The sequence below is a fragment of the Gymnodraco acuticeps genome, unplaced genomic scaffold (genome assembly GCF_902827175.1).
Source record: "Gymnodraco acuticeps unplaced genomic scaffold, fGymAcu1.1, whole genome shotgun sequence".
Lineage (NCBI taxonomy): Eukaryota > Metazoa > Chordata > Actinopteri > Perciformes > Bathydraconidae > Gymnodraco > Gymnodraco acuticeps.
The window spans coordinates 2,116,646-2,136,726 of NW_022992336.1; the positions used below are offsets into that span (position 1 = coordinate 2,116,646).

General features: G+C 39.0%; 2 protein-coding genes across 5 annotated transcripts in view; both read left to right on the top strand.

Moving 5' to 3' along the window:
- The first annotated feature begins 1,442 nt into the window (after window positions 1-1,442).
- LOC117541464 (tumor necrosis factor receptor superfamily member 6B-like) lies at window positions 1,443-4,116 on the top strand. Its single transcript, XM_034208625.1, has 5 exons — window positions 1,443-1,493; window positions 2,419-2,812; window positions 2,969-3,148; window positions 3,277-3,358; window positions 3,461-4,116. Exons 1-5 carry the CDS (start codon window positions 1,443-1,445, stop codon window positions 3,699-3,701), a joined length of 948 nt encoding a protein of 315 aa, XP_034064516.1. The 3' UTR covers window positions 3,702-4,116.
- A 602-nt stretch (window positions 4,117-4,718) lies between these two features.
- Window positions 4,719-20,081, top strand: part of LOC117541452 (F-actin-uncapping protein LRRC16A-like) — a 65,956-nt gene continuing 50,593 nt past the window's right edge. For all 4 annotated transcript variants that reach the window (XM_034208612.1, XM_034208613.1, XM_034208614.1 and 1 more), the window contains exons 1-2: window positions 4,719-5,222; window positions 9,192-9,289. In XM_034208612.1, coding sequence (XP_034064503.1) covers window positions 5,183-5,222; window positions 9,192-9,289 — 138 coding nt within the window. In that variant the 5' untranslated portion in view covers window positions 4,719-5,182. The remainder of the gene's footprint in view (window positions 5,223-9,191; window positions 9,290-20,081) is intronic.

Genomic DNA, 20,081 nt, shown 5'->3' on the forward strand with positions numbered 1-20,081 from the left:
TAGGTGAGTTAAGTCTTAAATCCTCTGTGTAGCACTTGGCCTGCCCAAAAAGTTTCTATATATTTATTTAAACATAATTATACAAATGTACATATGGAAGCTTTAGCATGTCAAATTATTTCATCAGTGGTAGGTCTATTTTTCTTAGATAAAATAAGTACACACACACACACACACACACACACACACACACACACACACACACACACACACACACACACACACACACACACACACACAATTGTCTCTATGGCTAAATAAAGATAACATTTCAAAGCCAATATGCTATCAGGATACTGGTGGAAGTGCTGGAAACCTCATATCTCGGATCATCAGTATTGAACTCTGGCTTAGAAACACATTCCAAGGAAACATATTTTCTGAATAGAGTTCGATGGAAGTGTGATGTGCTTTTCTTCTACTCAATTTGGCCAATAACCTGCCTGCAGTGTAATATTCATTACAAACATGTCATGGTTGTAGCGTGTTCTCATATTCTGTGGAAATAGGGTGAGAACTGAGTCACGGACACACTTTTGACTCATCACATAAAAGTAATCTATTTTGATTTGCTAAATTGCACTGCACATTTCTTACTCTACACGTACAGTGACTCATTCAAAGGGGACATTTTACAAAGAGAGAAGAATAAAGGTTATTGCCACATTATAACACATTCAACAACCAGCTTGGATCATCAAAAAACACATTTTAGGTTTAACTCAAATATTACCTGATGACGTCACAAGGACATTTTAGAATGACGTCTTTTCGGGTTGCTCTCCCCTCAAGTTGCTTGTCAAGTTTTTAGATATATTATGTTAAGACATTGTTTTCACATATGAGCTATATGTTAAAACAATATCACCTTTATCATATTTTAAAACAATATATCATATCTATATAAATATCATATTTATATAAATATAGATATATAGCTCAATTACTGCACAAAAAAAATGAAATTTTAAGATACACCATTCCATTTATAAAAGACTTTGGAAATGACTGTAGATTATACATGTGGTATATCATAACAGGTTTACTTTTGAATTTGTATTGCTGGTATCCCAATATGTAACTTATTATTGTTTGATTGTAATTTAGATATCCTGTAATTATATTGACTGACTATAGACACTAAGGCCAGCGAGACATCTGGGTGAGGATTTCCAGTAATTTCTAATTCCTGGTTATGAAGAGTGATATCAGTCTTTTGTCACATACAACAGAACCAGGAACAGCCTGTAATGGATTCAAAGAAAAAGTTACATGTTGGCCAATTACCCAAAACCCTAAATGAATACTTCCTAAAGCCACTGCCGTGTCCATAATTCAATTTACATGACGGAAGTAGTTTGACCTTTCCAAAAGAGATGTTATAACTCATTGTCTGCAAAACACACGCCCACACATAAATGTCCTATAGGAGGACTGTATAAATGGCACTGGTCCTCTTCTACAGAAGCAGCGACCTGCACATCATCAACATGGTGAGTATTCTGTAGTGTAAAATGATCAAATCTAGCAAAAACAGAGATTAAGGATTATACTTTGGTGTATGTGGGATGAAAGTAATATAGAAAAAAGTATAATTATTAGATGTAGCAGTCGAGATTATGACCACTATTTTTTAAGGTTTCATACAAATTCTCAGGTGAACTAACAAAATACTGGATAATCAGAAAGTAATTTAATATCCTATTGGAGTGAATTGAGAAATGTGTGTGGCTTTTTATTTGGAAATGTCTCTTGAAATTTGTAAAAATGGAAAATGGACAAAAAAGTGATCACTCTGATCAGGAGCCTTTAGCACAAGTCCTAATGTATATTTATCAAAAGTGTTTTTAACAGTTAGTGACCTAACAAGTCAGTACTCTTAAGGGTTATGAACAGGATTCCTTACGAGAAATAGGAGAATTAAATCCTATATAATCAACTTATTTTATGATATAAAGAATTGTTTGACAAATGCTGCTGCTGTCAAATGTTGTCTGCTGCAGTGCAATAATGAAATAAAGTTAGAAAGATCTGCGTACATTCCAATACAATTTAAATCACAGACACTGATTCCTTTCCAATTAAGGAATTCGAAGTGAAATAAGTCAATTAAGTGAGTAAAACTAAACAAAATTGCAAATATATATCAGACTATTACTGATGAGGTTGATGAAGCTGTAAGAAATATGTAAAAACAAAAAATCGTGTCACATTATACCATTATTTGAATGTCTCTGGTGTAATGTGTTCTGTCTTCTAGAAAAAGGTAAAGATGAATGGCATAGTTGTACATAATAAAGAGGCTAATTGAAATAAACTGTAGGCTAGTAAAGACACTGGTGTTTAATTATTAATAAAAAACAGTATCAGAAAAAGCCTGCATATACAGTAACTAACCAATCACGATCCTCTCCTCAGCTCCTTTTACCTGCGCTCTTCCTGCTCTCTGGGGTCCTCCAAGGTGTCGCGGTGGTGGAATCCGTTCCCCCCACTTTTAACCACCGAGACCCATCCACCAGAGAAACCCTCATCTGTGACAAGTGCCCACCCGGCACGCACATGACTGCGTACTGCACCCCCACCACGCCCACCGTGTGCGCACCGTGCAGAAGCCGCCACTTTACCGAGTTATGGAACTACCTGCCCCGATGTCTTTACTGCAACAACTACTGCATGGAGAACCAGGAGGTGGAGACGGAGTGCACTGCGACCACCAACAGGGTCTGTCGGTGCAAACAGGGCTTCTACATGACCAATGAGTTCTGTTGGACACACTCAAAGTGCGGGCCCGGAAACGGTGTTAAAACTCAGGGTATGTAACAGAGAAACGATAATTTCTTATTTTACTTTGTAACGATTGGCTTTCAATATGATTTTATGCTGAAAGCTAACATACACCCACCCAAACATGATTTAATCGTAAATCTCAACATTGTTTTGAGCCAAAATGCATTCTTGTTATCTGTAGGTACGTCACAAATAGACACTGTTTGTGAAAAGTGTTCCGATGGCTACTTCTCCAAATCATCTTCTGCGCTGGAGTCGTGCGTAAAACACCAGGAATGCGCAAGCGGACAGATTGCACTCCTTCCCGGCTCAAATAACCACGACACATTGTGTGGGTCCTGCGAATATCTTTCAAATGGAAGTATGTACTCAGCACAGCAGTGAAATATAACATTATTTAAAATAATTAAAATTCTTCAAGATTATTTGTCTTTTTGTGTATGCAAACGATAAAGAAATTGGATTTTAAACTCAGACATTCTTTCTCAGGTGAGACACTCAGGACATTCGTCTCAGGATTCTTCAGCAGGCAGAGGATGCGCGTGGCAAAAATGACGTTATTTATTGCCAGGTGAGCCTAGTCAACCCACACACTGCTCCTCTGTACATTTTCCTTGTTTCACTTCCTTTCCACTATTCCCTATAATTCGAAACCATCATCTCCCTCCAACAGCTACATTCATAAATCAGAAGAGGGGGTGCATCTCAGCGGCACGACTCTACCCAAAGAGAGAGGACCTCTCATGGATCTAATCCTAACGTGGCTGGCTCAGGCTCCAGAGGAGCAGCTGAAAACATTGCCACTTATGCTGAAGGCTTCAAATCTCTGCCACATGAAAGAAAAACTAGAGATGGTAGTAGATAAGATGAAACAGCAGAGCCCAAACTGTACTTCACCATTTATAGATGTTTAGATGTAGACTGACAGTATATGGTGCATACAACACACGTGCACAACATACCTCTTAATTTTATTTGGCCTTTTGCCTAATTTGAAAACAAGTTTTTTTTCATTAAGATTACTGCACTGAACTAGTGATGTTTATCTGTTTTTTTTGTTTATGTTTAAATGTAGGTCAGACTGTTAGCTTCAGATTTATAAGGAGGAAAAGGTGAATACATGTCCAAAATTGAGAGATGTGTAAAATATGGAAACATATTGTGAAATTCAAGCGTTACATAATAACTTATTTTTGATACGAAATGTAACTTTATCTTAAATTAATGTTATATTAGACATGTATAATACGTTCTCTAAAAATTATGTGATATCAAACTGTTATGTGTAAAAGCTAAATAAAGTGTACGGTATGTTGTCGCCTAATCTGAGCCTGGCTGTATTTGAACTGAATGACCACAAGGTGTCGACCTCCTCTTTCTTTAACTCTGGTCATTGTCAAATAAAACGTTTGCATACAATGAAATGTCTGAAACAATATGAGACATGGTGAAGCGCGATATATTTTCATTCTTTTATATACGCATGTTACCTTTCCGTGTTTCAGGATCAAAATAGACACTGCAATGCCCAAACAAGTAGGCCTACAGTATTATAAATCTGATTTTTTGTTGAAATAATAATGACAATAATAGGCTATGTTCATTAAAAGAGATCTCTGCAAAAACACTTTAAATTACCCATAATATCGCTACATGGATTTGGAGTGCATTTTACTCCTAGTCTGATTTCAAAGTGACATTATTATAAATTAGCTTTAAACCTGTATTACTATCCCATACTATGGCTATATAATCCACTGGGAATAGTAGCCTACTGGTTATGTACAGCTACCTCCTGTGCTGCAGCATGGGATTAGGTCCCCACGAGACTACACCAAGGACCGCTAGAGGTCCCTGGTTCGCAGTTTGGGCAAAACCATTGTAGACGTCTCATTAATATCTGGCTGACACCACCACCACCGCCCCCTCGTGCCACGCCACACCGCCCCGGCATCGCATCGGCTCCCTGGCTGTCGCATCACCGCGTGGGGAGGGGCCCCGGTTCCCACTATTGACTGCTCGGCTGTTGTATTACCGACCGCTTTACGTTAGGGCCACGGCCACAGAGGATGTGCGCGAGCGCTGCTCTTTTCATCTGCCTGAAGCGCACAATGTGCCTGGTTTCAACATGATTTTAAAGGGACCTTAGCGGACTGACTCTTTCTCCAACATACAACCCGTGAACCCTGTTTAAACCGAGAGGACATGCGCCGGGATAAACGCGATTACATTGTCCGGACACCGCGAGACGAGAGGAGCATGTAACCGGGAGAACTGCACCGGCGGGCAGCACCTGACACTTCTGTCTCTCGCTCCTTGTTTCCTCAGAATTGGAGTATTCTCCATGTGTTGACTGAACGCTCTTCGTTGTTTTGGGATTATTATCTTCAGCAAAATGAGCGAGGAAGTGTCAGAGGTCCCCAAAGAGCTTCTGGGTAAGAATTGATCATTTGTAGTAGCCATGTGTCCAGGCTGCAACAATCCCTGATACTGCCTTTCTCATATTCCTGACTCACAGTGTGCATGTGTACTCCTGTACTGTCCTTACTGAACTGATGCAATATAATATATCCCATTCATACAGAACAGCCAGAGACTTACTGTGGCTGAGACACAATAGCAACGCTATATTTTAACGTTAAGTATCTTGCCAAAATATACGTTGTGATTAAAAAAGCATTTCATAAAGAGTCAAAATCTTACTTTATACACTAATCCATTATGTTTGGCTGCAGTATAGCTTGAAGCTGTGTAAACATGCAGCTGAGCTGTTGTTGATCGAGGTGGATGTACTGTTGATGCAGTGTGGAGCCTATATTTGGAAGAAAAGCTAAATAGTTTATATGTGAGTGGCCAGCTGGTTTTACCACATAAGTTGCACGTTTATTTCCACAGTAACCTTGGTCCACTCTCAAATACTTTAGCCTTAGTGGTCTGTCCTCTTGGCTAAAGTCTGCCAGGTTTCTTATGCTTTATTTGTTCTGATTGTGGACTTACCTTTTAGAATCCTGCTGACTGTTTGGCTCAAGCTCAGGGTCTCTTTGTTTGGCAAGTAGTTCAGTTGTTGACACCTCAGTGCAATGTTGGACAAGCACAAGCTTTTTTTCTCCCTCTCTCACAAGCATACAATGTTCATCTGGCTCCATATATTTCTTAAAGAGAAATACATAGTGCAGAATGTAGATAAGGCTTGGTGGAAAATGCTATGTCATCTATTCAGTTGGTGATACATGCATTTGATTATTTATACGTTTTGTATCCCTGTACTCTCACCCAACTATCATGTTTTTTTTGTCATCCAGTCTGTTTTTTCAGCACCTACAATAGTTATCTTACAGAAGCTGGAGGACAACATCGTGTCCTTTTGCTTAGGATTTAACATACATTTTTGACGGTTATGTAGCTTAATATCATTTTATCCAGTAAACATTATCGATGGAAACATTCCACATGTCTGATTCATCATTTTATTCACCTTTCCCATAAATAACAATGCTTCAGTTTTATATAATATGGTTAGTCTGCTGACATACTGAATTCCTGTATAGATGGGGAAACATTCTTTGTTTTTTCTCACTTTATCCAGGACTAGAAACACAGATTTCCGACATCCACTCAACATAGAGTGAGAAAGTTCAAGACTTTTCCTGATTCTAGCTTCACCAATTTTCCTAACACTGCACACTTAACAGCCCACTTAGGAATTCAGTATGTCATGGTCATGTATCGCATACCATGTGGGGTTGTCTGGATGAGTATGTAACCAGCCATTGTTTGAAACATATGCTGGTGCCGGTGATTCAGCAGCATTCAAAATCACTGTTGGCATCCAGTATCTGCAACGCATTTCAGAGTGATGCTGCAGAAATAAACACCATAGACTGAGTTACAGAACATTTAGAGGATCTAACCTTCAGAAACTGTGTTTGTATGCCGAGTAGGGGTGTAACGGTTCACAAACATTTCGGTTCGGTACGTACCTCGGTTTTTTGGTCACGGTTCGGTTCGGTACGTTTTCGGTACAGCATAATTTTTTTTCACAAAACAAAACATATATATATATATATATTTATTATTATTATTAAACTGTGAATAATGTATTCACTCAAATAAATACAACATATAATAAAATAAACATTAAGGTGCAGCATTTCGATGAACTGAAATAATCTGTATTTGAACTGTACTGTACTAGTTCCTAAGCAGCCAGCTTGACATTATGACTTGCTTGTCATTGTATTTTCATGTTGTTTTAAAGAAAAATGAACTTGTCCACATTGCTTGCCGAAAGGGCAGATCTGCTGGCACTAACAATGTCTCCTGCTGTGGAGAAAACCCTCTCTAGGGACAGAGGTAGCAGATACAGCCAGGTAGCGCTTTGCTAACATGGCAACATAAGGATATTTGGCGTTTGTAATAGCTTTGGCTCGGTCTGAACTTGTTGCGAGTGGTGGAGGCTTACATGCTAGCGGGAGTTGGGTTTGCACTTCAGTCTTTTTTCTTTTGGTACCGGTGATAGTCACGTTCGGGTGATGCCTTTTCAAATGAGTGTGATGTATTGCCAGCCGCGTAACCAATGTTAGTTGAACAATGCCGACAAACAGCTTTGGTTCGGTCCACCTGTCTTTGTCCGTCATCCTTGTTCGTAACTGCAAAACCAAAATGTTCCCAAACCGGAGACTTCAATGATGCTGGAGGATTTTCGAGCTCAACTTTATCTGCGTTCGCCATTTCGACAGTTCCTCAAATTACTGACTACAGAGAACGCATCCCTCTGACCAGCTCTCATAGTATGCCTCTCATCCAATTAAATGACTTGCTCGCTCTATGACGCGTTGAACCCAATGTGAGCAAATTACTCTGAATGCTGCGACGCAGCACCTGAGATTACTTCCAAGAAGTTGTTCACGTTCTCAATTTTTTACGTTCAACGTTATATTCGTTCGGTACACTTCGGTACACACCTGTACCGAACCGAAGGGCCCGTACCGAATAATTTCGGTACGGGTACGTGTACCGTTACACCCCTAATGCCGAGACAATATTTTACTGACATGCATTCAAACACTTATGAAAGCAGAAGACAAAGGGAGAAACAACCTTCAAATATGTTTGAATGATGTCTGGTAAACCTGTTACCCTTGAGTGATCAGGCAAAGCGATGCCTTCAGGTGTTCAGTTGAAGTTCTAGCAGCTAGGGCTGTCCTGCTGTGTCAAAACAGGGTTACTGTGTCATCTGTTTGTGGGACAGACCTTTGAGGAAAAGGAAGTTGAATTTAAGAAGGGGACGAAGCATAGCAAAGCACAGCTCATGGACAATTTGGTGAGGTGTATGTTATTGAATCTGCTCACAATTAAGCAGTTTTTAGACGGCATTAAATGAAAGATCCTAAAATAAGTTTATGATTTATTCGCATAAATAATAAATCACTAACAATAGAAATGTTGTTACATTATGAACAATTGTTTCTTCTGTTTTTTATCCTGTATTGTTTTCACTACCATAGTCTAACACTGTTGTTTATATCCTAAACATCTCCAAAAGGTTTTCCAATTGCAACTCTCTAGAGATGAACACCACAAATCTGATTTGTGATCTCATCACATCAATGAACAATTTTGGGTTAGCTGTGGGTCAATAAATGAGAGACTGATTTTATGGGCTTGTAAATTGTTTGTTTGAGTTTTTTACAAGGTCATAGGTCTTCCATTTCCCCACCTTCCACACGAGTCCCTACTGAAATTCATGCCAGTGTGACCACATTTACATGCCTTAACTGTCTTATGCAAACCACCAGACAGCCGGCTAGTAAATGCCCACTCCTGTCACCGTTGTAATATATGAGCAGAACATGGAATTAATTTTTAAAAATGATATATGAGAGTCTGGAGTTTTTTTTTTCCTGGTTTGAAAACTATCTGGTCTCATTAAAGCATTTCATTTCATTAGGTGTCTGCAGTAAGACTGTATTTTAGGAAATGCTTAAGCAGGACATTTTCCATGGAGATTGTTTAGAAAGGATGGCAGATTTGCGCTTTGCCTTATTATTAGTTTCACTTTGATCAGATGATGGTTTGTGGAAGCCTGTAGGCGAGGAAGCCAGCACAGACGCACACACACAGAATCCCTCTCAGACACATGTTCACAGACTAAACCAGCCCCTGTGTGGCAGAGGAGTGAGAAGTATGGAGAGGTGTCTGACCCAGTTCTGATCAATAAACCAGTTAGAGTTAGGGTTGTAAACGTACTTTTTAGGAGCTAACAAAGGCAAATACATTTTTTTTTTTAGATAAACCTCTTCGCAGTTTTTTTCTTTTACTTCTAATTCAATGCACAGGTATGCAAGTATTTCCAAATGTGAGTCTCTCATTACGTTATCTGCTCTCTCGTCTTCCCTGTGTAGAGAGTGTGAGGGATGCAGTGGGGAGGAAGGTGAAGCTGTCACTGAGGAGGAGAGTCAAACTGGAGATCAAAGGAGACAAGACGGAGAACAGAGTCTTGGTGAGTCAACTGCTGCTGCTTTCAAGCTTCTTCTTCATTAAGGGGACATCTGTGTCTGTCTATTTCTCCCCATGTTCCTGCTCTTGGAATGTACAGATTGCATTTAAGAACATCAAAACCTTGCTCTTTTCATCTCTCTCTTTTTTATTGAGCACTTGAAAGGAGATCATTATTTCAGTCACATTAAGCATCACTCAGCTATACTTTGATTTTGAGTTTAATTTCATACAATTTTTAAGTTAGAGAGATAGTGAGAAAAAGAATAAACACTCTATAAGCTCCGTTTTCATTTAGTCTGAGGACTGGGCATTGTTTTTATGTTGTTATAGAAGGTTTTCAAAAAGCATTGTTATCTTTTCTTCACATTCTCGGAACCAGCATCATCATCAGTGAGCTTTTTTTCCTGTTTCATATTTTTTCATTTATAAGAAGGTTTTGTGAGTGATTGCCAACATGCCTCCTAGTATTTGGGTTATTTCCTCTGTGGCGCTTTCTGTATGTGGGCCAATATATTAAGCCTCCGTTGCAAATTGTACAAGAAAGTGTTGCCATACGATCTGAACGACTAATGATCTATAGCAGTTTGATGAATTTAGACTCAAATGTAAACTAAGTTGTGCCCCTGTTTGTTTGGCCTATATTTATTTAGTTTTTAATCAAATTGCCCCCATTAAAACAATGCTGAACTAGCTATTGTCAGTCATCCCTGTTTAAAAGGAACTAAGGATGCACAGACAACTCTCAATGGAGTTCTTTGATGGGAAAGAAAACTTCTCAGGACGTACTGTACTGATTCTCTCAACATTTCTAAAGATTTGCGTTTAAAAAAGAAAAAGAAAATATTTTTCTACAGATATCAGAGATAAGGATATCCCTTGTAATGTAAGTGACACTGAATCTAAAAACCTGGTTACTTTACAAGAAATCAGGCAATTTGGATTTTAAAATGCACACTTACCTGTCTGTTTTACTTCACATAGTATCTGCCTCATGTCTCTCCATGGGCACCTCCCTTTAAATATTTGTCAACATCAATGAAAAGTCGCTCTAAATCAACATCTAAGGTATACATTGAGGTATTTCATTTATCAGTCACACCTCTGTTTCTCCATCAGCCTCAATGTCATCTATTGGTCAGGTGGAAATAGAAGCTCAGACCATTAATGGTCAGCGGGCAGCAAATTCACTGAAGGATAAATAATTAAGAACCTGGTAGATCATTAAAAATGCATATTGACTCTTTCGGGGCTTGAACCGGATGAAGGGCTGATAGTTAAGACAGAAGAGTTTCTTCGGTAAATCAGTATTCGAGCAAAGTCCATAACGTTTGATGGTTGAATCACAAAGCTTTCAGTTGCTGTGAGTCAATGCACACACCACGTTAAATATGTGTGGCTGTGGGTGGAAATCGCAGAAGCCGTTTAGTTATACAGCTCTCAGTGGACTGAGAAGCTTTTAGTTATACAGCTCTGTGTGGAGTAGAAATAGAAATGATGGTGAAGAAACTTTGAATAGCTTTGGGAATAGACCTGCACAGCCAACATGTCTGCTTTAGGATTTGATATTGTGTGTTATCAGCCACACTTGTGTCCACACCCCGTGCAAGATAACTTAGAAGATGAGCTTAACCTTCACCTCTCTTGTACTCTGCTAAATATTCTGTGAGCAGGCTAAAGTGGGAAGCAGCAGGAGAAAGTGGGTTTCTATGAAAAGAAGAAAATCACACTTGTCAGTATATGTAAGAATCTAAAGCCATCAGTGTTACAATGTTACATCACATCATGAACATGGAGAGAAACACTCATTTGAAGTTCAATTTGTTCTTGTATAATATTATCCACTTATAATATTCAACACAATCAAATTTACTCCAGTATAGTGTTACACAATCTTGACTAAGAGGAATATTGCCTTATTTTCTTTACATTTTATTAACGTCAATATGACTATGTGTATGTAAAATGAGACTCCGGGATAACATCCTACAAGGGGAAGTATCATGAGCCTCCTAAAGCGTTTATATAATACTACAAACTTGATTTTTACATACAACTTCTCCCTAAATACAATTTTAAAATCATGAGAAAGATGCCCCCTAGATTAGCTACTGTATTGAGACTAACTTTTGGGATCTTTCAAACATGGCAAAAAGGGCCACAATTAAAATAACAAGTTAAGTTACCCTTTACCAACTTTGAGAGTTGACCATATTGATTTGTAGTCTTCTTCGTTGTAAGCTAATCCTAAAGTGTTGCACAAGAATGGATGTGTTTTGTTGTTTGTTAAAACAATGTTTTTACAATTAACATGTGTTATAACTTATTTGTTCTTTTGTGATCTGCCAACACAAGGCAGCACAACAACTGCATATTACTTAGAATTGAATCCAGTCAAGTGCTCGGTTTGCTCGTCTGCGGCTCGCTCTCTTGACGTGGCTATGACAACAATGTCATCATGTGGGAGCTGGAAACAGAGGCTATAGTGGTGTGCGCATACAGCAGACACACACATGCACACAAAACAATGCAAAGCAGTGGGAGTCAGTACGGGGAATCGAGGAATTCCAGTGGAGTGGTTCTGGTATTTCATCCAGACGCAGGGCATGAGAATGACTCGGTGAGTTTGTAATAACGCTCTGCTTGAGCGGACTGAACAAATAAACCACTGTTGTTTTTCTGCGAAAAAAAAAGACTTCAAAAGACCGATATTACAGGAAGTGTTTCAGAGAGACATCAAACATGGCATGAACTTGAAAATGCCTTTTTTAAACTTTATTTATTCAGGGGGAAGTTTATTATAAGCAGTTCTCTTTATTTCGGGGAAGCCCTGATCACATTCACACAGTAACACATTCACATGCCTTTTCCAGTGTTACATGGTATTTCCCAGTATAAATCAATCCAAATGAGCACATACCTCACATTGTGATTTACAGTCCAGATTTGATGTTTTCATTGACATTTATTGAACTTCCCTTGTCAGCTTACTGCATCCACATACAGTACAGAGTTAGATTTATTTCAGACAATTCAGGGCATCTATGTTCAGTGTAAACATCGACAATGATGGGAGGAATATGGTTATTTCATCTCTGTACACACAAGGCTGTCCCCTTTTTCCTGCGGAGCTTCGCTCAGACGGGGAGTGGAGCACTACAGTGCCCGAGGCGTCTCTTAAGCACATTAAAGCCTGATAGATACAGTCATCTTCCGCCTTTGAAGACGGAGGGATGAAGGTGGTAGAGATAATAACATCAGTCCATCAAACACACCCCGAGGAAGTAGAGAGGGAAATGAGTAAGGAGACGTTCTGTACAGGGCAGTTGAGTTGTGCTACAAACTCATCAGTGACACGGCAAACATTTTGGAAAAACGATTTTAACATAGTACCACAATTAAAGTTTTTACAGGCAAATAGGATTTCCAATAATAAATCTAAATTTCATAAGGCAAGCAGCTTGACTTTTTTTCAGACCCATAGATTTAGTGCTCTCTGATGTCCTGCCATTCGTCATGTAGCAGTGCAGCTCATTCACAGATCCTTGGCTCTCATTTAAAAACCACAACATTGTTGGGTTGGAGTGGTGTCAAACTTCCTCATGATCTCCTGTTGTGAATAAAAGAAAATGTATGGGTGTGTGTTTGTTGTCCTAGCCAGAGACTGTCTCTAATGGTGATTTGCTTTATTGCCTCTCATTGTTTGCTTTGTATGTGGGAGGGACACTAACCCAGCACAAAGCTGCTACACACCAACACAATGATCTTAATGATCGAGAGTTGCACAGATTTTAATCTAGTTTGCGCTTGGCTTTTTAATGTCATGAAAAAGGTAGAGCCAATATTTGACTCGAGGATGTCAGCGTTTACACATTTTGTCTGCATAACACATTCCCTATAACAATTGTTTACTTGTACCATTGGTGATAGAGAACCTGACTGTGCGTCACATTATAACACTACATAATATTTTACACAAAGATGTCTTGTGTCACAAACAATGATGGACTTAGCCATTTTCAACTTCGAAGCTAAAACATGGTCCGATAATAAGTCATTTATTTACAAAGAAACAGCTTGTAGCTAACTAACTGGGGAAATATTGTGTGTCAGTCTCATAGTAGCTCTCTAAATGTTTCTTTCTTTGTCCTCAAGAAGTTAAGTTTCACCTTCTAACCCCATTAAGTTTATCTTTTTGCACGCACTATACTTATTTTCACTTCTCTTCCTCGGTTTGTTTGGATTTTGACCTTGAATGTCTTCACCACACATTTTTCAACATCACATCACACAATTTGTAAAATTAAATCTGTAATGGGTATATATAAAATTGTCTGCAATAGGGCTTTTTTAAAACTGTAAATGTACTAACCTGTCTCTATTTTTCCCTGTCACATTCCTCAAAGTTTCACCTTGTGCTAAGATGACTCTGCTTATAGTAAAACAACAGACAGTTTGGCCATTATAAAGTGAAACAGTGTTTTGAGCAAATGAAAGGAAGCCTTACTAATTGTATTACATTGCAGGTTCATTGCAGCCTTTTATGTTTGTTAGCAACACTAATGTGTCTTGCTAATTCTGGTCTCCTCAGGGAGACTAAATGTATTGTTATTCCTCCAAGGTGGAAAATGTTTAAGAACCCGTGCTTATATCTGAGAACAGACCAAAGCCTACCATTTTCTTTCCCGCCACCATTCCCTGCTTTTCATTAACCCTGAGGTCTGTCATTAGGGCCAGTGAGAAAATGGAAGCGACCCAGTTCTGTGCTCCCTGAGGATCACCTGTAATGTCCTCTCATGGGAGCCTGCACTGGTATCTTTTGATGGCGGTGATAAAAGCTCTTCCTGAGCAAGTATTCTCCACATTTTATATTCCCTTTGATAACAGACTTTGTTATTTAGTCTTTGCTGTTGGCTGTTGAAGTTCTTTCATAGAGTTGCTACTTTATTTACAGAAAAGTTTAAAAAAATAGCTTTGAAAGCTCTGAAACACTTAAACTCATTTATTGTGAAGCCTGGTTGGTTGGTCTCTACATATTTTCCAAGGAACACAGAATAATGATCTAAGAGTGAAGTGCTGGGAAGCAATTTTTAAAGATGGAGATTATTTAGTATTTCTATTAATATGATAGTTAGTGTGATATTCCTCCATAATAGTGTAATATTACGTAGTATTAAAAGGAACAACAATCCTTAGACTTACAGTAAGTATACAGGGGGTTGAGTGCTGTTCATTGTTATACCATGTGACTCTTGTGTTTGCAACAGTAAGTCTGTCACAGATACAATCTTTAAGCATGGATCTGATATGTTGTTTATCTATCCTGCTGCAGGACATTCACTTGTTTTTAAAGACGAATTGAACGCATTGTCAGTATTTTTATAGTATACTGTGAGAGTCTATTTCACCCCTTTTAACGAAGAGTTGAACACATTATTGTCTTCATTCTGTCAGGAGCAAACATCATTGTGTTTCTCTGTTGTGGGGCTTTTAAGTGTCTGGTGACATGGTAAATCTCTATCCCTAACTTTTCCCCAATTGTGGGTGTTTGTATTTTGGGATGTGTGGTGTGGTCAGAGCAGAGTCTGACATCATTCGCATTTTTAGTTTTGCTCTCATTTTTGAGGTTGTGAAACATTATATCTGTCTGACCCTTTGGATGAGTGAACACAGAAATGCTGTTCTTTGTCCTTTTTATTCAAGGTTCAGCCAGAGTTTGAACTTTTATAATTGTTTGTAGCATAAAAGCTCTGTCTATTAATTAGTTAATTTGCTTTGAGGTTCTCTGTTTTCTAACATGCAATGCTGTAGTGATTATTAACATAATAGGGGCAACTTTCAGAACCGACCAAGCAGAATGAATGTGTCAAACGGGTCACCATTCCTGCTGAGGGAATAAGTATGCTCCTCTATAGTGTGGTCTTTAATGATTTGTGTTGTGAAAAATGGACTAGACATTTGAAACCACCAGAAGACAAAAATAGTTCATCATACTCAAAAAAAAAGGATGCATCGTGACACAATTATTATCTGTTTTTTTCTCAACATCTAAATAATTGAAGAAAGTGTACCCAGTGAGGGGACAGTCAAACATATTAAATAAGTAATAATATAAAATACATACTATCAACAAATGCTAGCATTTGAGAAGCTCACATCATTTCATGTTTAAATAAAAAATAACCTCAACAATTAATGAAGGATAAAAATAGCTGTAAAATTAATCATCTAATTAATTTAAAATCCAACTAAAAATAACTTCTGAAGACTAAATCCTTAATACTAGTAATTTATTTGCAGTGCTTTTAGATGTCATTTTTGGATCACTCTTTTCCTTTTAACTGCAATAACGCCTTTGCACAATTTATTTAGAGCTTCCAGCCCCCCTAACCCTCAGCGTGGGAGGGGAAACATACACACGCCAACAGAGAGAGATCACAGTTGGCCTGGTGAGGATTGTATCCACCTCCATGTTTACAGGCGACAGTGTCAAGTATAGTTAAATCCAGCTGTGAGATATCAAGGGTGACTTGTTTCCTGCCTTAGACAAACCAAAAATGTGATATATTTAAACATTTACTACCCTCAGTATGAAATTACCTCATTAGATTCACATCTTTACTTCTGCTTAAACAAAGCAACGTGCTCTATTTTCATGCATTTAAACAGGATTGAAGAACCTAAAAACACTTAAAAGCAATGCCTCTCATCTTGAGTCTGATTTGCTGTATCATACTGTGACCAATCCATCCATGGCTGCCTTACTGTGTAGGCTGAATGCAGATGCTAGTTTACAGGGGAGTCAGGGAGTCTAATTTTAGCATGCTCAGCATATTCACTATCACACAGTTATTTCAGCCTCTTTCTGAGTGCTTTGGTTTCTGAAAAGGGCTCAGCTGAATGAGTTGGTTAATTAGGAGGGATTTTGTGTGGAGTGTGTTGCCAGTGTGTTTTTGTGTGTTGTCTTGTGCAGTGGACAAAGACTGTACTTCCTAGGACTGCCTTTCAGCTCTTAACTGCAAAGCATCAGACCATGTAGCAGCATAACCTCCCTGCAGTTATAGAGAAGGAAACCATATGGGGGCTAAGGTTGAACATGTTTAGAGTCTTTGTATCTATCTCTTTTATTCTGTGTTGTTATGGTATCCACTGACCTGAATGGCAGTTCTTTTTATAGTAAGGCTTAGCATGTTTCCAGTCCACAATGTGCTAAAAAAGCCTCCCTGGAGAGATATTAACCAGCCACATAGCCTGGCTCCATGCTAGCCCCGCCCACATTCATTCATCTTCATTATCTCAAAGGTCAGGGTCATTGTCACTCAGACAGTCTCAGTAATATAATTGACCCAGCCTCAGGTCTTTGGCTCGATAGGTTTAATTGTTATAATCTTATACTGACTTATATGTCTGTAAAAATGCAGGATCAAATATGGCACATGGGTTTTGGTGACTTCATAGAGCTCTTTTTGACCACTTCTTATTTTCATGACAACGAATAATGTGTAAGCTTGAGTTTTGTTCTAAATCTGCAAATGTTTGCACCATGTGAACATGCTGAAGTGGTAGGGCTGGTCCCGTATCTCGTGTTTGGTCAGACTGAAGGAAAAGTGGCTGTTGGGTGTTTATTGTGTAATGGCCTCTTTGGTGCAGTGTCAGTCTGCTCTTGTTGGATGTAATTAAATGGAGTTTGTAGGTCGCAGACAACAGCCAGCATTGATCGGATTACAATGACATTTGTGCACTTTGTCATAGTAAATGGCCACAAAAACAATCGGGCCTAATCAATGTGATGTTTTCTGTCCAAACACTGACCCCTGAGTGATACAAAAATAAATAAGACTACATGCATAGTTAATCTTTTCCAGAGAGGCTTTAATTTTAAGAATTAAACCAGATTAATACAGATCAATGCAGATCAGAGTAGAAAGGAAGTATGTGTATGATGTCGGACAGTTTGGCTCTGCCTTCAAGGGCCGAGTTGGGCCTAGTCATAGGCATTTGCCAGCACTCATGCAGCTATTTTTTATCAGAACAACTGCACTGACCTCTCTACCACCTCTCTCTTATGCCTTTGCCGCATGGTTAGTTTTAATGGTGTCCTTGTGGTTGATGTTGCGATACTGTTTTTATCGTTGCCTTCTGCAAACTGCTAACATTATACCCTTTCCTTCATTGTTCTATTTGATGTTTTTTCTTATTATTGTTATTGTTTTTGTTTAATTGTTGTCATACATACAGTATTCAGTGGGTTATTAGTGGGTTCAAATCCTATATACAGTGGGGCAAAAAAGTATTTAGTCAGCCACCAATTGTGCAAGTTCTCCCACTTAAAAAGATGAGAGAGGCCTGTAATTTTCATCCTAGGTACACTTCAACTATGAGAGACAGAATGGGGGGAAATAATCCAGGAAATCACATTGTAGGATTTTTAATGAATGAATTAGTAAATTCCTCGGTAAAATAAGTATTTGGTCACCTACAAACAAACAAGATGTCTGGCTCTCACAGACCTGTAACTTCTTCTTTAAGAGCCTCCTCTGTCCTCCACTCGTTAACTGTATTAATGGCAAACAGTCACACTCCAAACTCCACTATGGCCAAGACCAAAGAGCTGTCAAAGGACACCAGAAACAAAATTGTAGACCTGCACCAGGCTGGGAAGACTGAATCTGCAATAGGTAAGCAGCTTGGTGTGAAGAAATCAACTGTGGGAGCAATTATTAGAAAATGGAAGACATACAAGACCACTGATAATCTCCCTCGATCTGGGGCTCCACGCAAGATCTCACCCCGTGGGGTCAAAATGATCACAAGAACGGTGAGCAAAAATCCCAGAACCACACGGGGGGACCTAGTCAATGACCTGCAGAGAGCTGGGACCAAAGTAACAAAGGCTACCATCAGTAACACACTACGCCGCCAGGGACTCAAATCCTGCAGTGCCAGATGTGTCCCCCTGCTTAAGCCAGTACATGTCCAGGCCCGTCTGAAGTTTGCTAGAGAGCATTTAGATGATCCAGAAGAGGATTGGGAGAATGTCTTATGGTCAGATGAAAGCAAAATAGAACTTTTTGGTAAAAACTCAACTAGACGTGTTTGGAGGAGAAAGAATGCTGAGTTGCATCCAAAGAACACCATACCTACTGTGAAACATGGGGGTGGAAACATCATGCTTTGGGGCTGTTTTTCTGCAAAGGGACCAGGACGACTGATCCGTGTAAAGGAAAGAACGAATGGGGCCATGTATCGTGAGATTTTGAGTGACAACCTCCTTCCATCAGCAAGGGCATTGAAGATGAAACGTGGCTGGGTCTTTCAGCATGACAATGATCCCAAACACACCGCCCGGGCAACGAAGGAGTGGCTTCGTAAGAAGCATTTCAAGGTCCTGGAGTGGCCTAGCCAGTCTCCAGATCTCAACCCCATAGAAAATCTTTGGAGGGAGTTGAAAGTCTGTGTTGCCCAGCGACAGCCCCAAAACATCACTGCTCTAGAGGAGATCTGCATGGAGGAATGGGCCAAAATACCAGCAACAGTGTGTGAAAACCTTGTGAAGACTTACAGAAAACGTTTGACCTCTGTCATTGCCAACAAAGGGTATATAACAAAGTATTGAGATTAACTTTTGTTATTGACCAAATACTTATTTTCCACCATAATTAGCAAATAATGTGAGGGATGAACAATGTGATTTTCTTGATTCTCATTTTGTCTCTCATAGTTGAAGTGTACCTAGGATGAAAATTACAGGCCTCTCATCTTTTCAAGTGGGAGAACTTGCACAATTGGTGGCTGACTATATACTTTTTTGCCCCACTGTATATATAACAGACCTTTTGTAAGGAAAATACACCTTTTACAGGTCAGTGTGTTCTGTACTTTGTGCGCAATCATGTGTGTCAGTGTGTGTCCTCATCATGGGTGTGGATTTTGACAGACCAGCAATATGTTGAACTGGGTATTGATGTTTCTGACCCTGACTCAATGAAATATAACACATTGTTTTGAACACACAAGCAGTGTGTTCTCCTCTTATTGTTTTAATCATAACCTCAGAAGTTATTAAAGCATTTATTTATTCATGTTATAATCTTAATTCAAGTAGCTTTAGTTGTTGTCATAGATATGTCCCCTTCTGTGCTTGATTTGGGATAAATCTTGTTTTTCCTGTCAAGCATAATGCATCCAATAAAAGGTTTCTCTGTTTTCCTTTTTAACCCAGTGTTACGTTTAAATCCTCTTCATGTGTATTTGATCACTTTTACTTAATTGTATAAATCTAATCAAGAGAGGACCTTGTATTGCTTTTGAGGAATTACCATTCAAGATCTAAACCACACTAATTGTGTTTTTATCATCAAAATCAGTGTTCAGCACTGCGTGTGTTTGTGTGTGCGTTATTAGTGCCGGCTGATGTTATCTACCCACTCCAGAGGGAAACCACGGGTAATGCCAACACCAGCCGCAAACGAACCCCCCCCCCACTCCCTCTCCCTGCTCTGCCTTTGTCTCTGTCATGCCTTTCTTCTTTCTTTCTCTCTGTCATACCTGTGTACGTCTCCCTCCCTGACAAAGCACTTCACATTGAGGAGGGTTTCCACTTGTATTTTTCTTTGACTTGTAAAAATAATAACCTCTGCTCCTTTCTGTTTATGGCTTTTCATCCCTGTGGTCTGCAGCAATATCCTTTTTACCCAGAAACCTTGGCTCTCCATCGCATACTTACATACACACGCACACACTAGGGCTTATTTTTTATTATGAAATCGCAAAGCCTGCGATTTTTTATTTTTTTA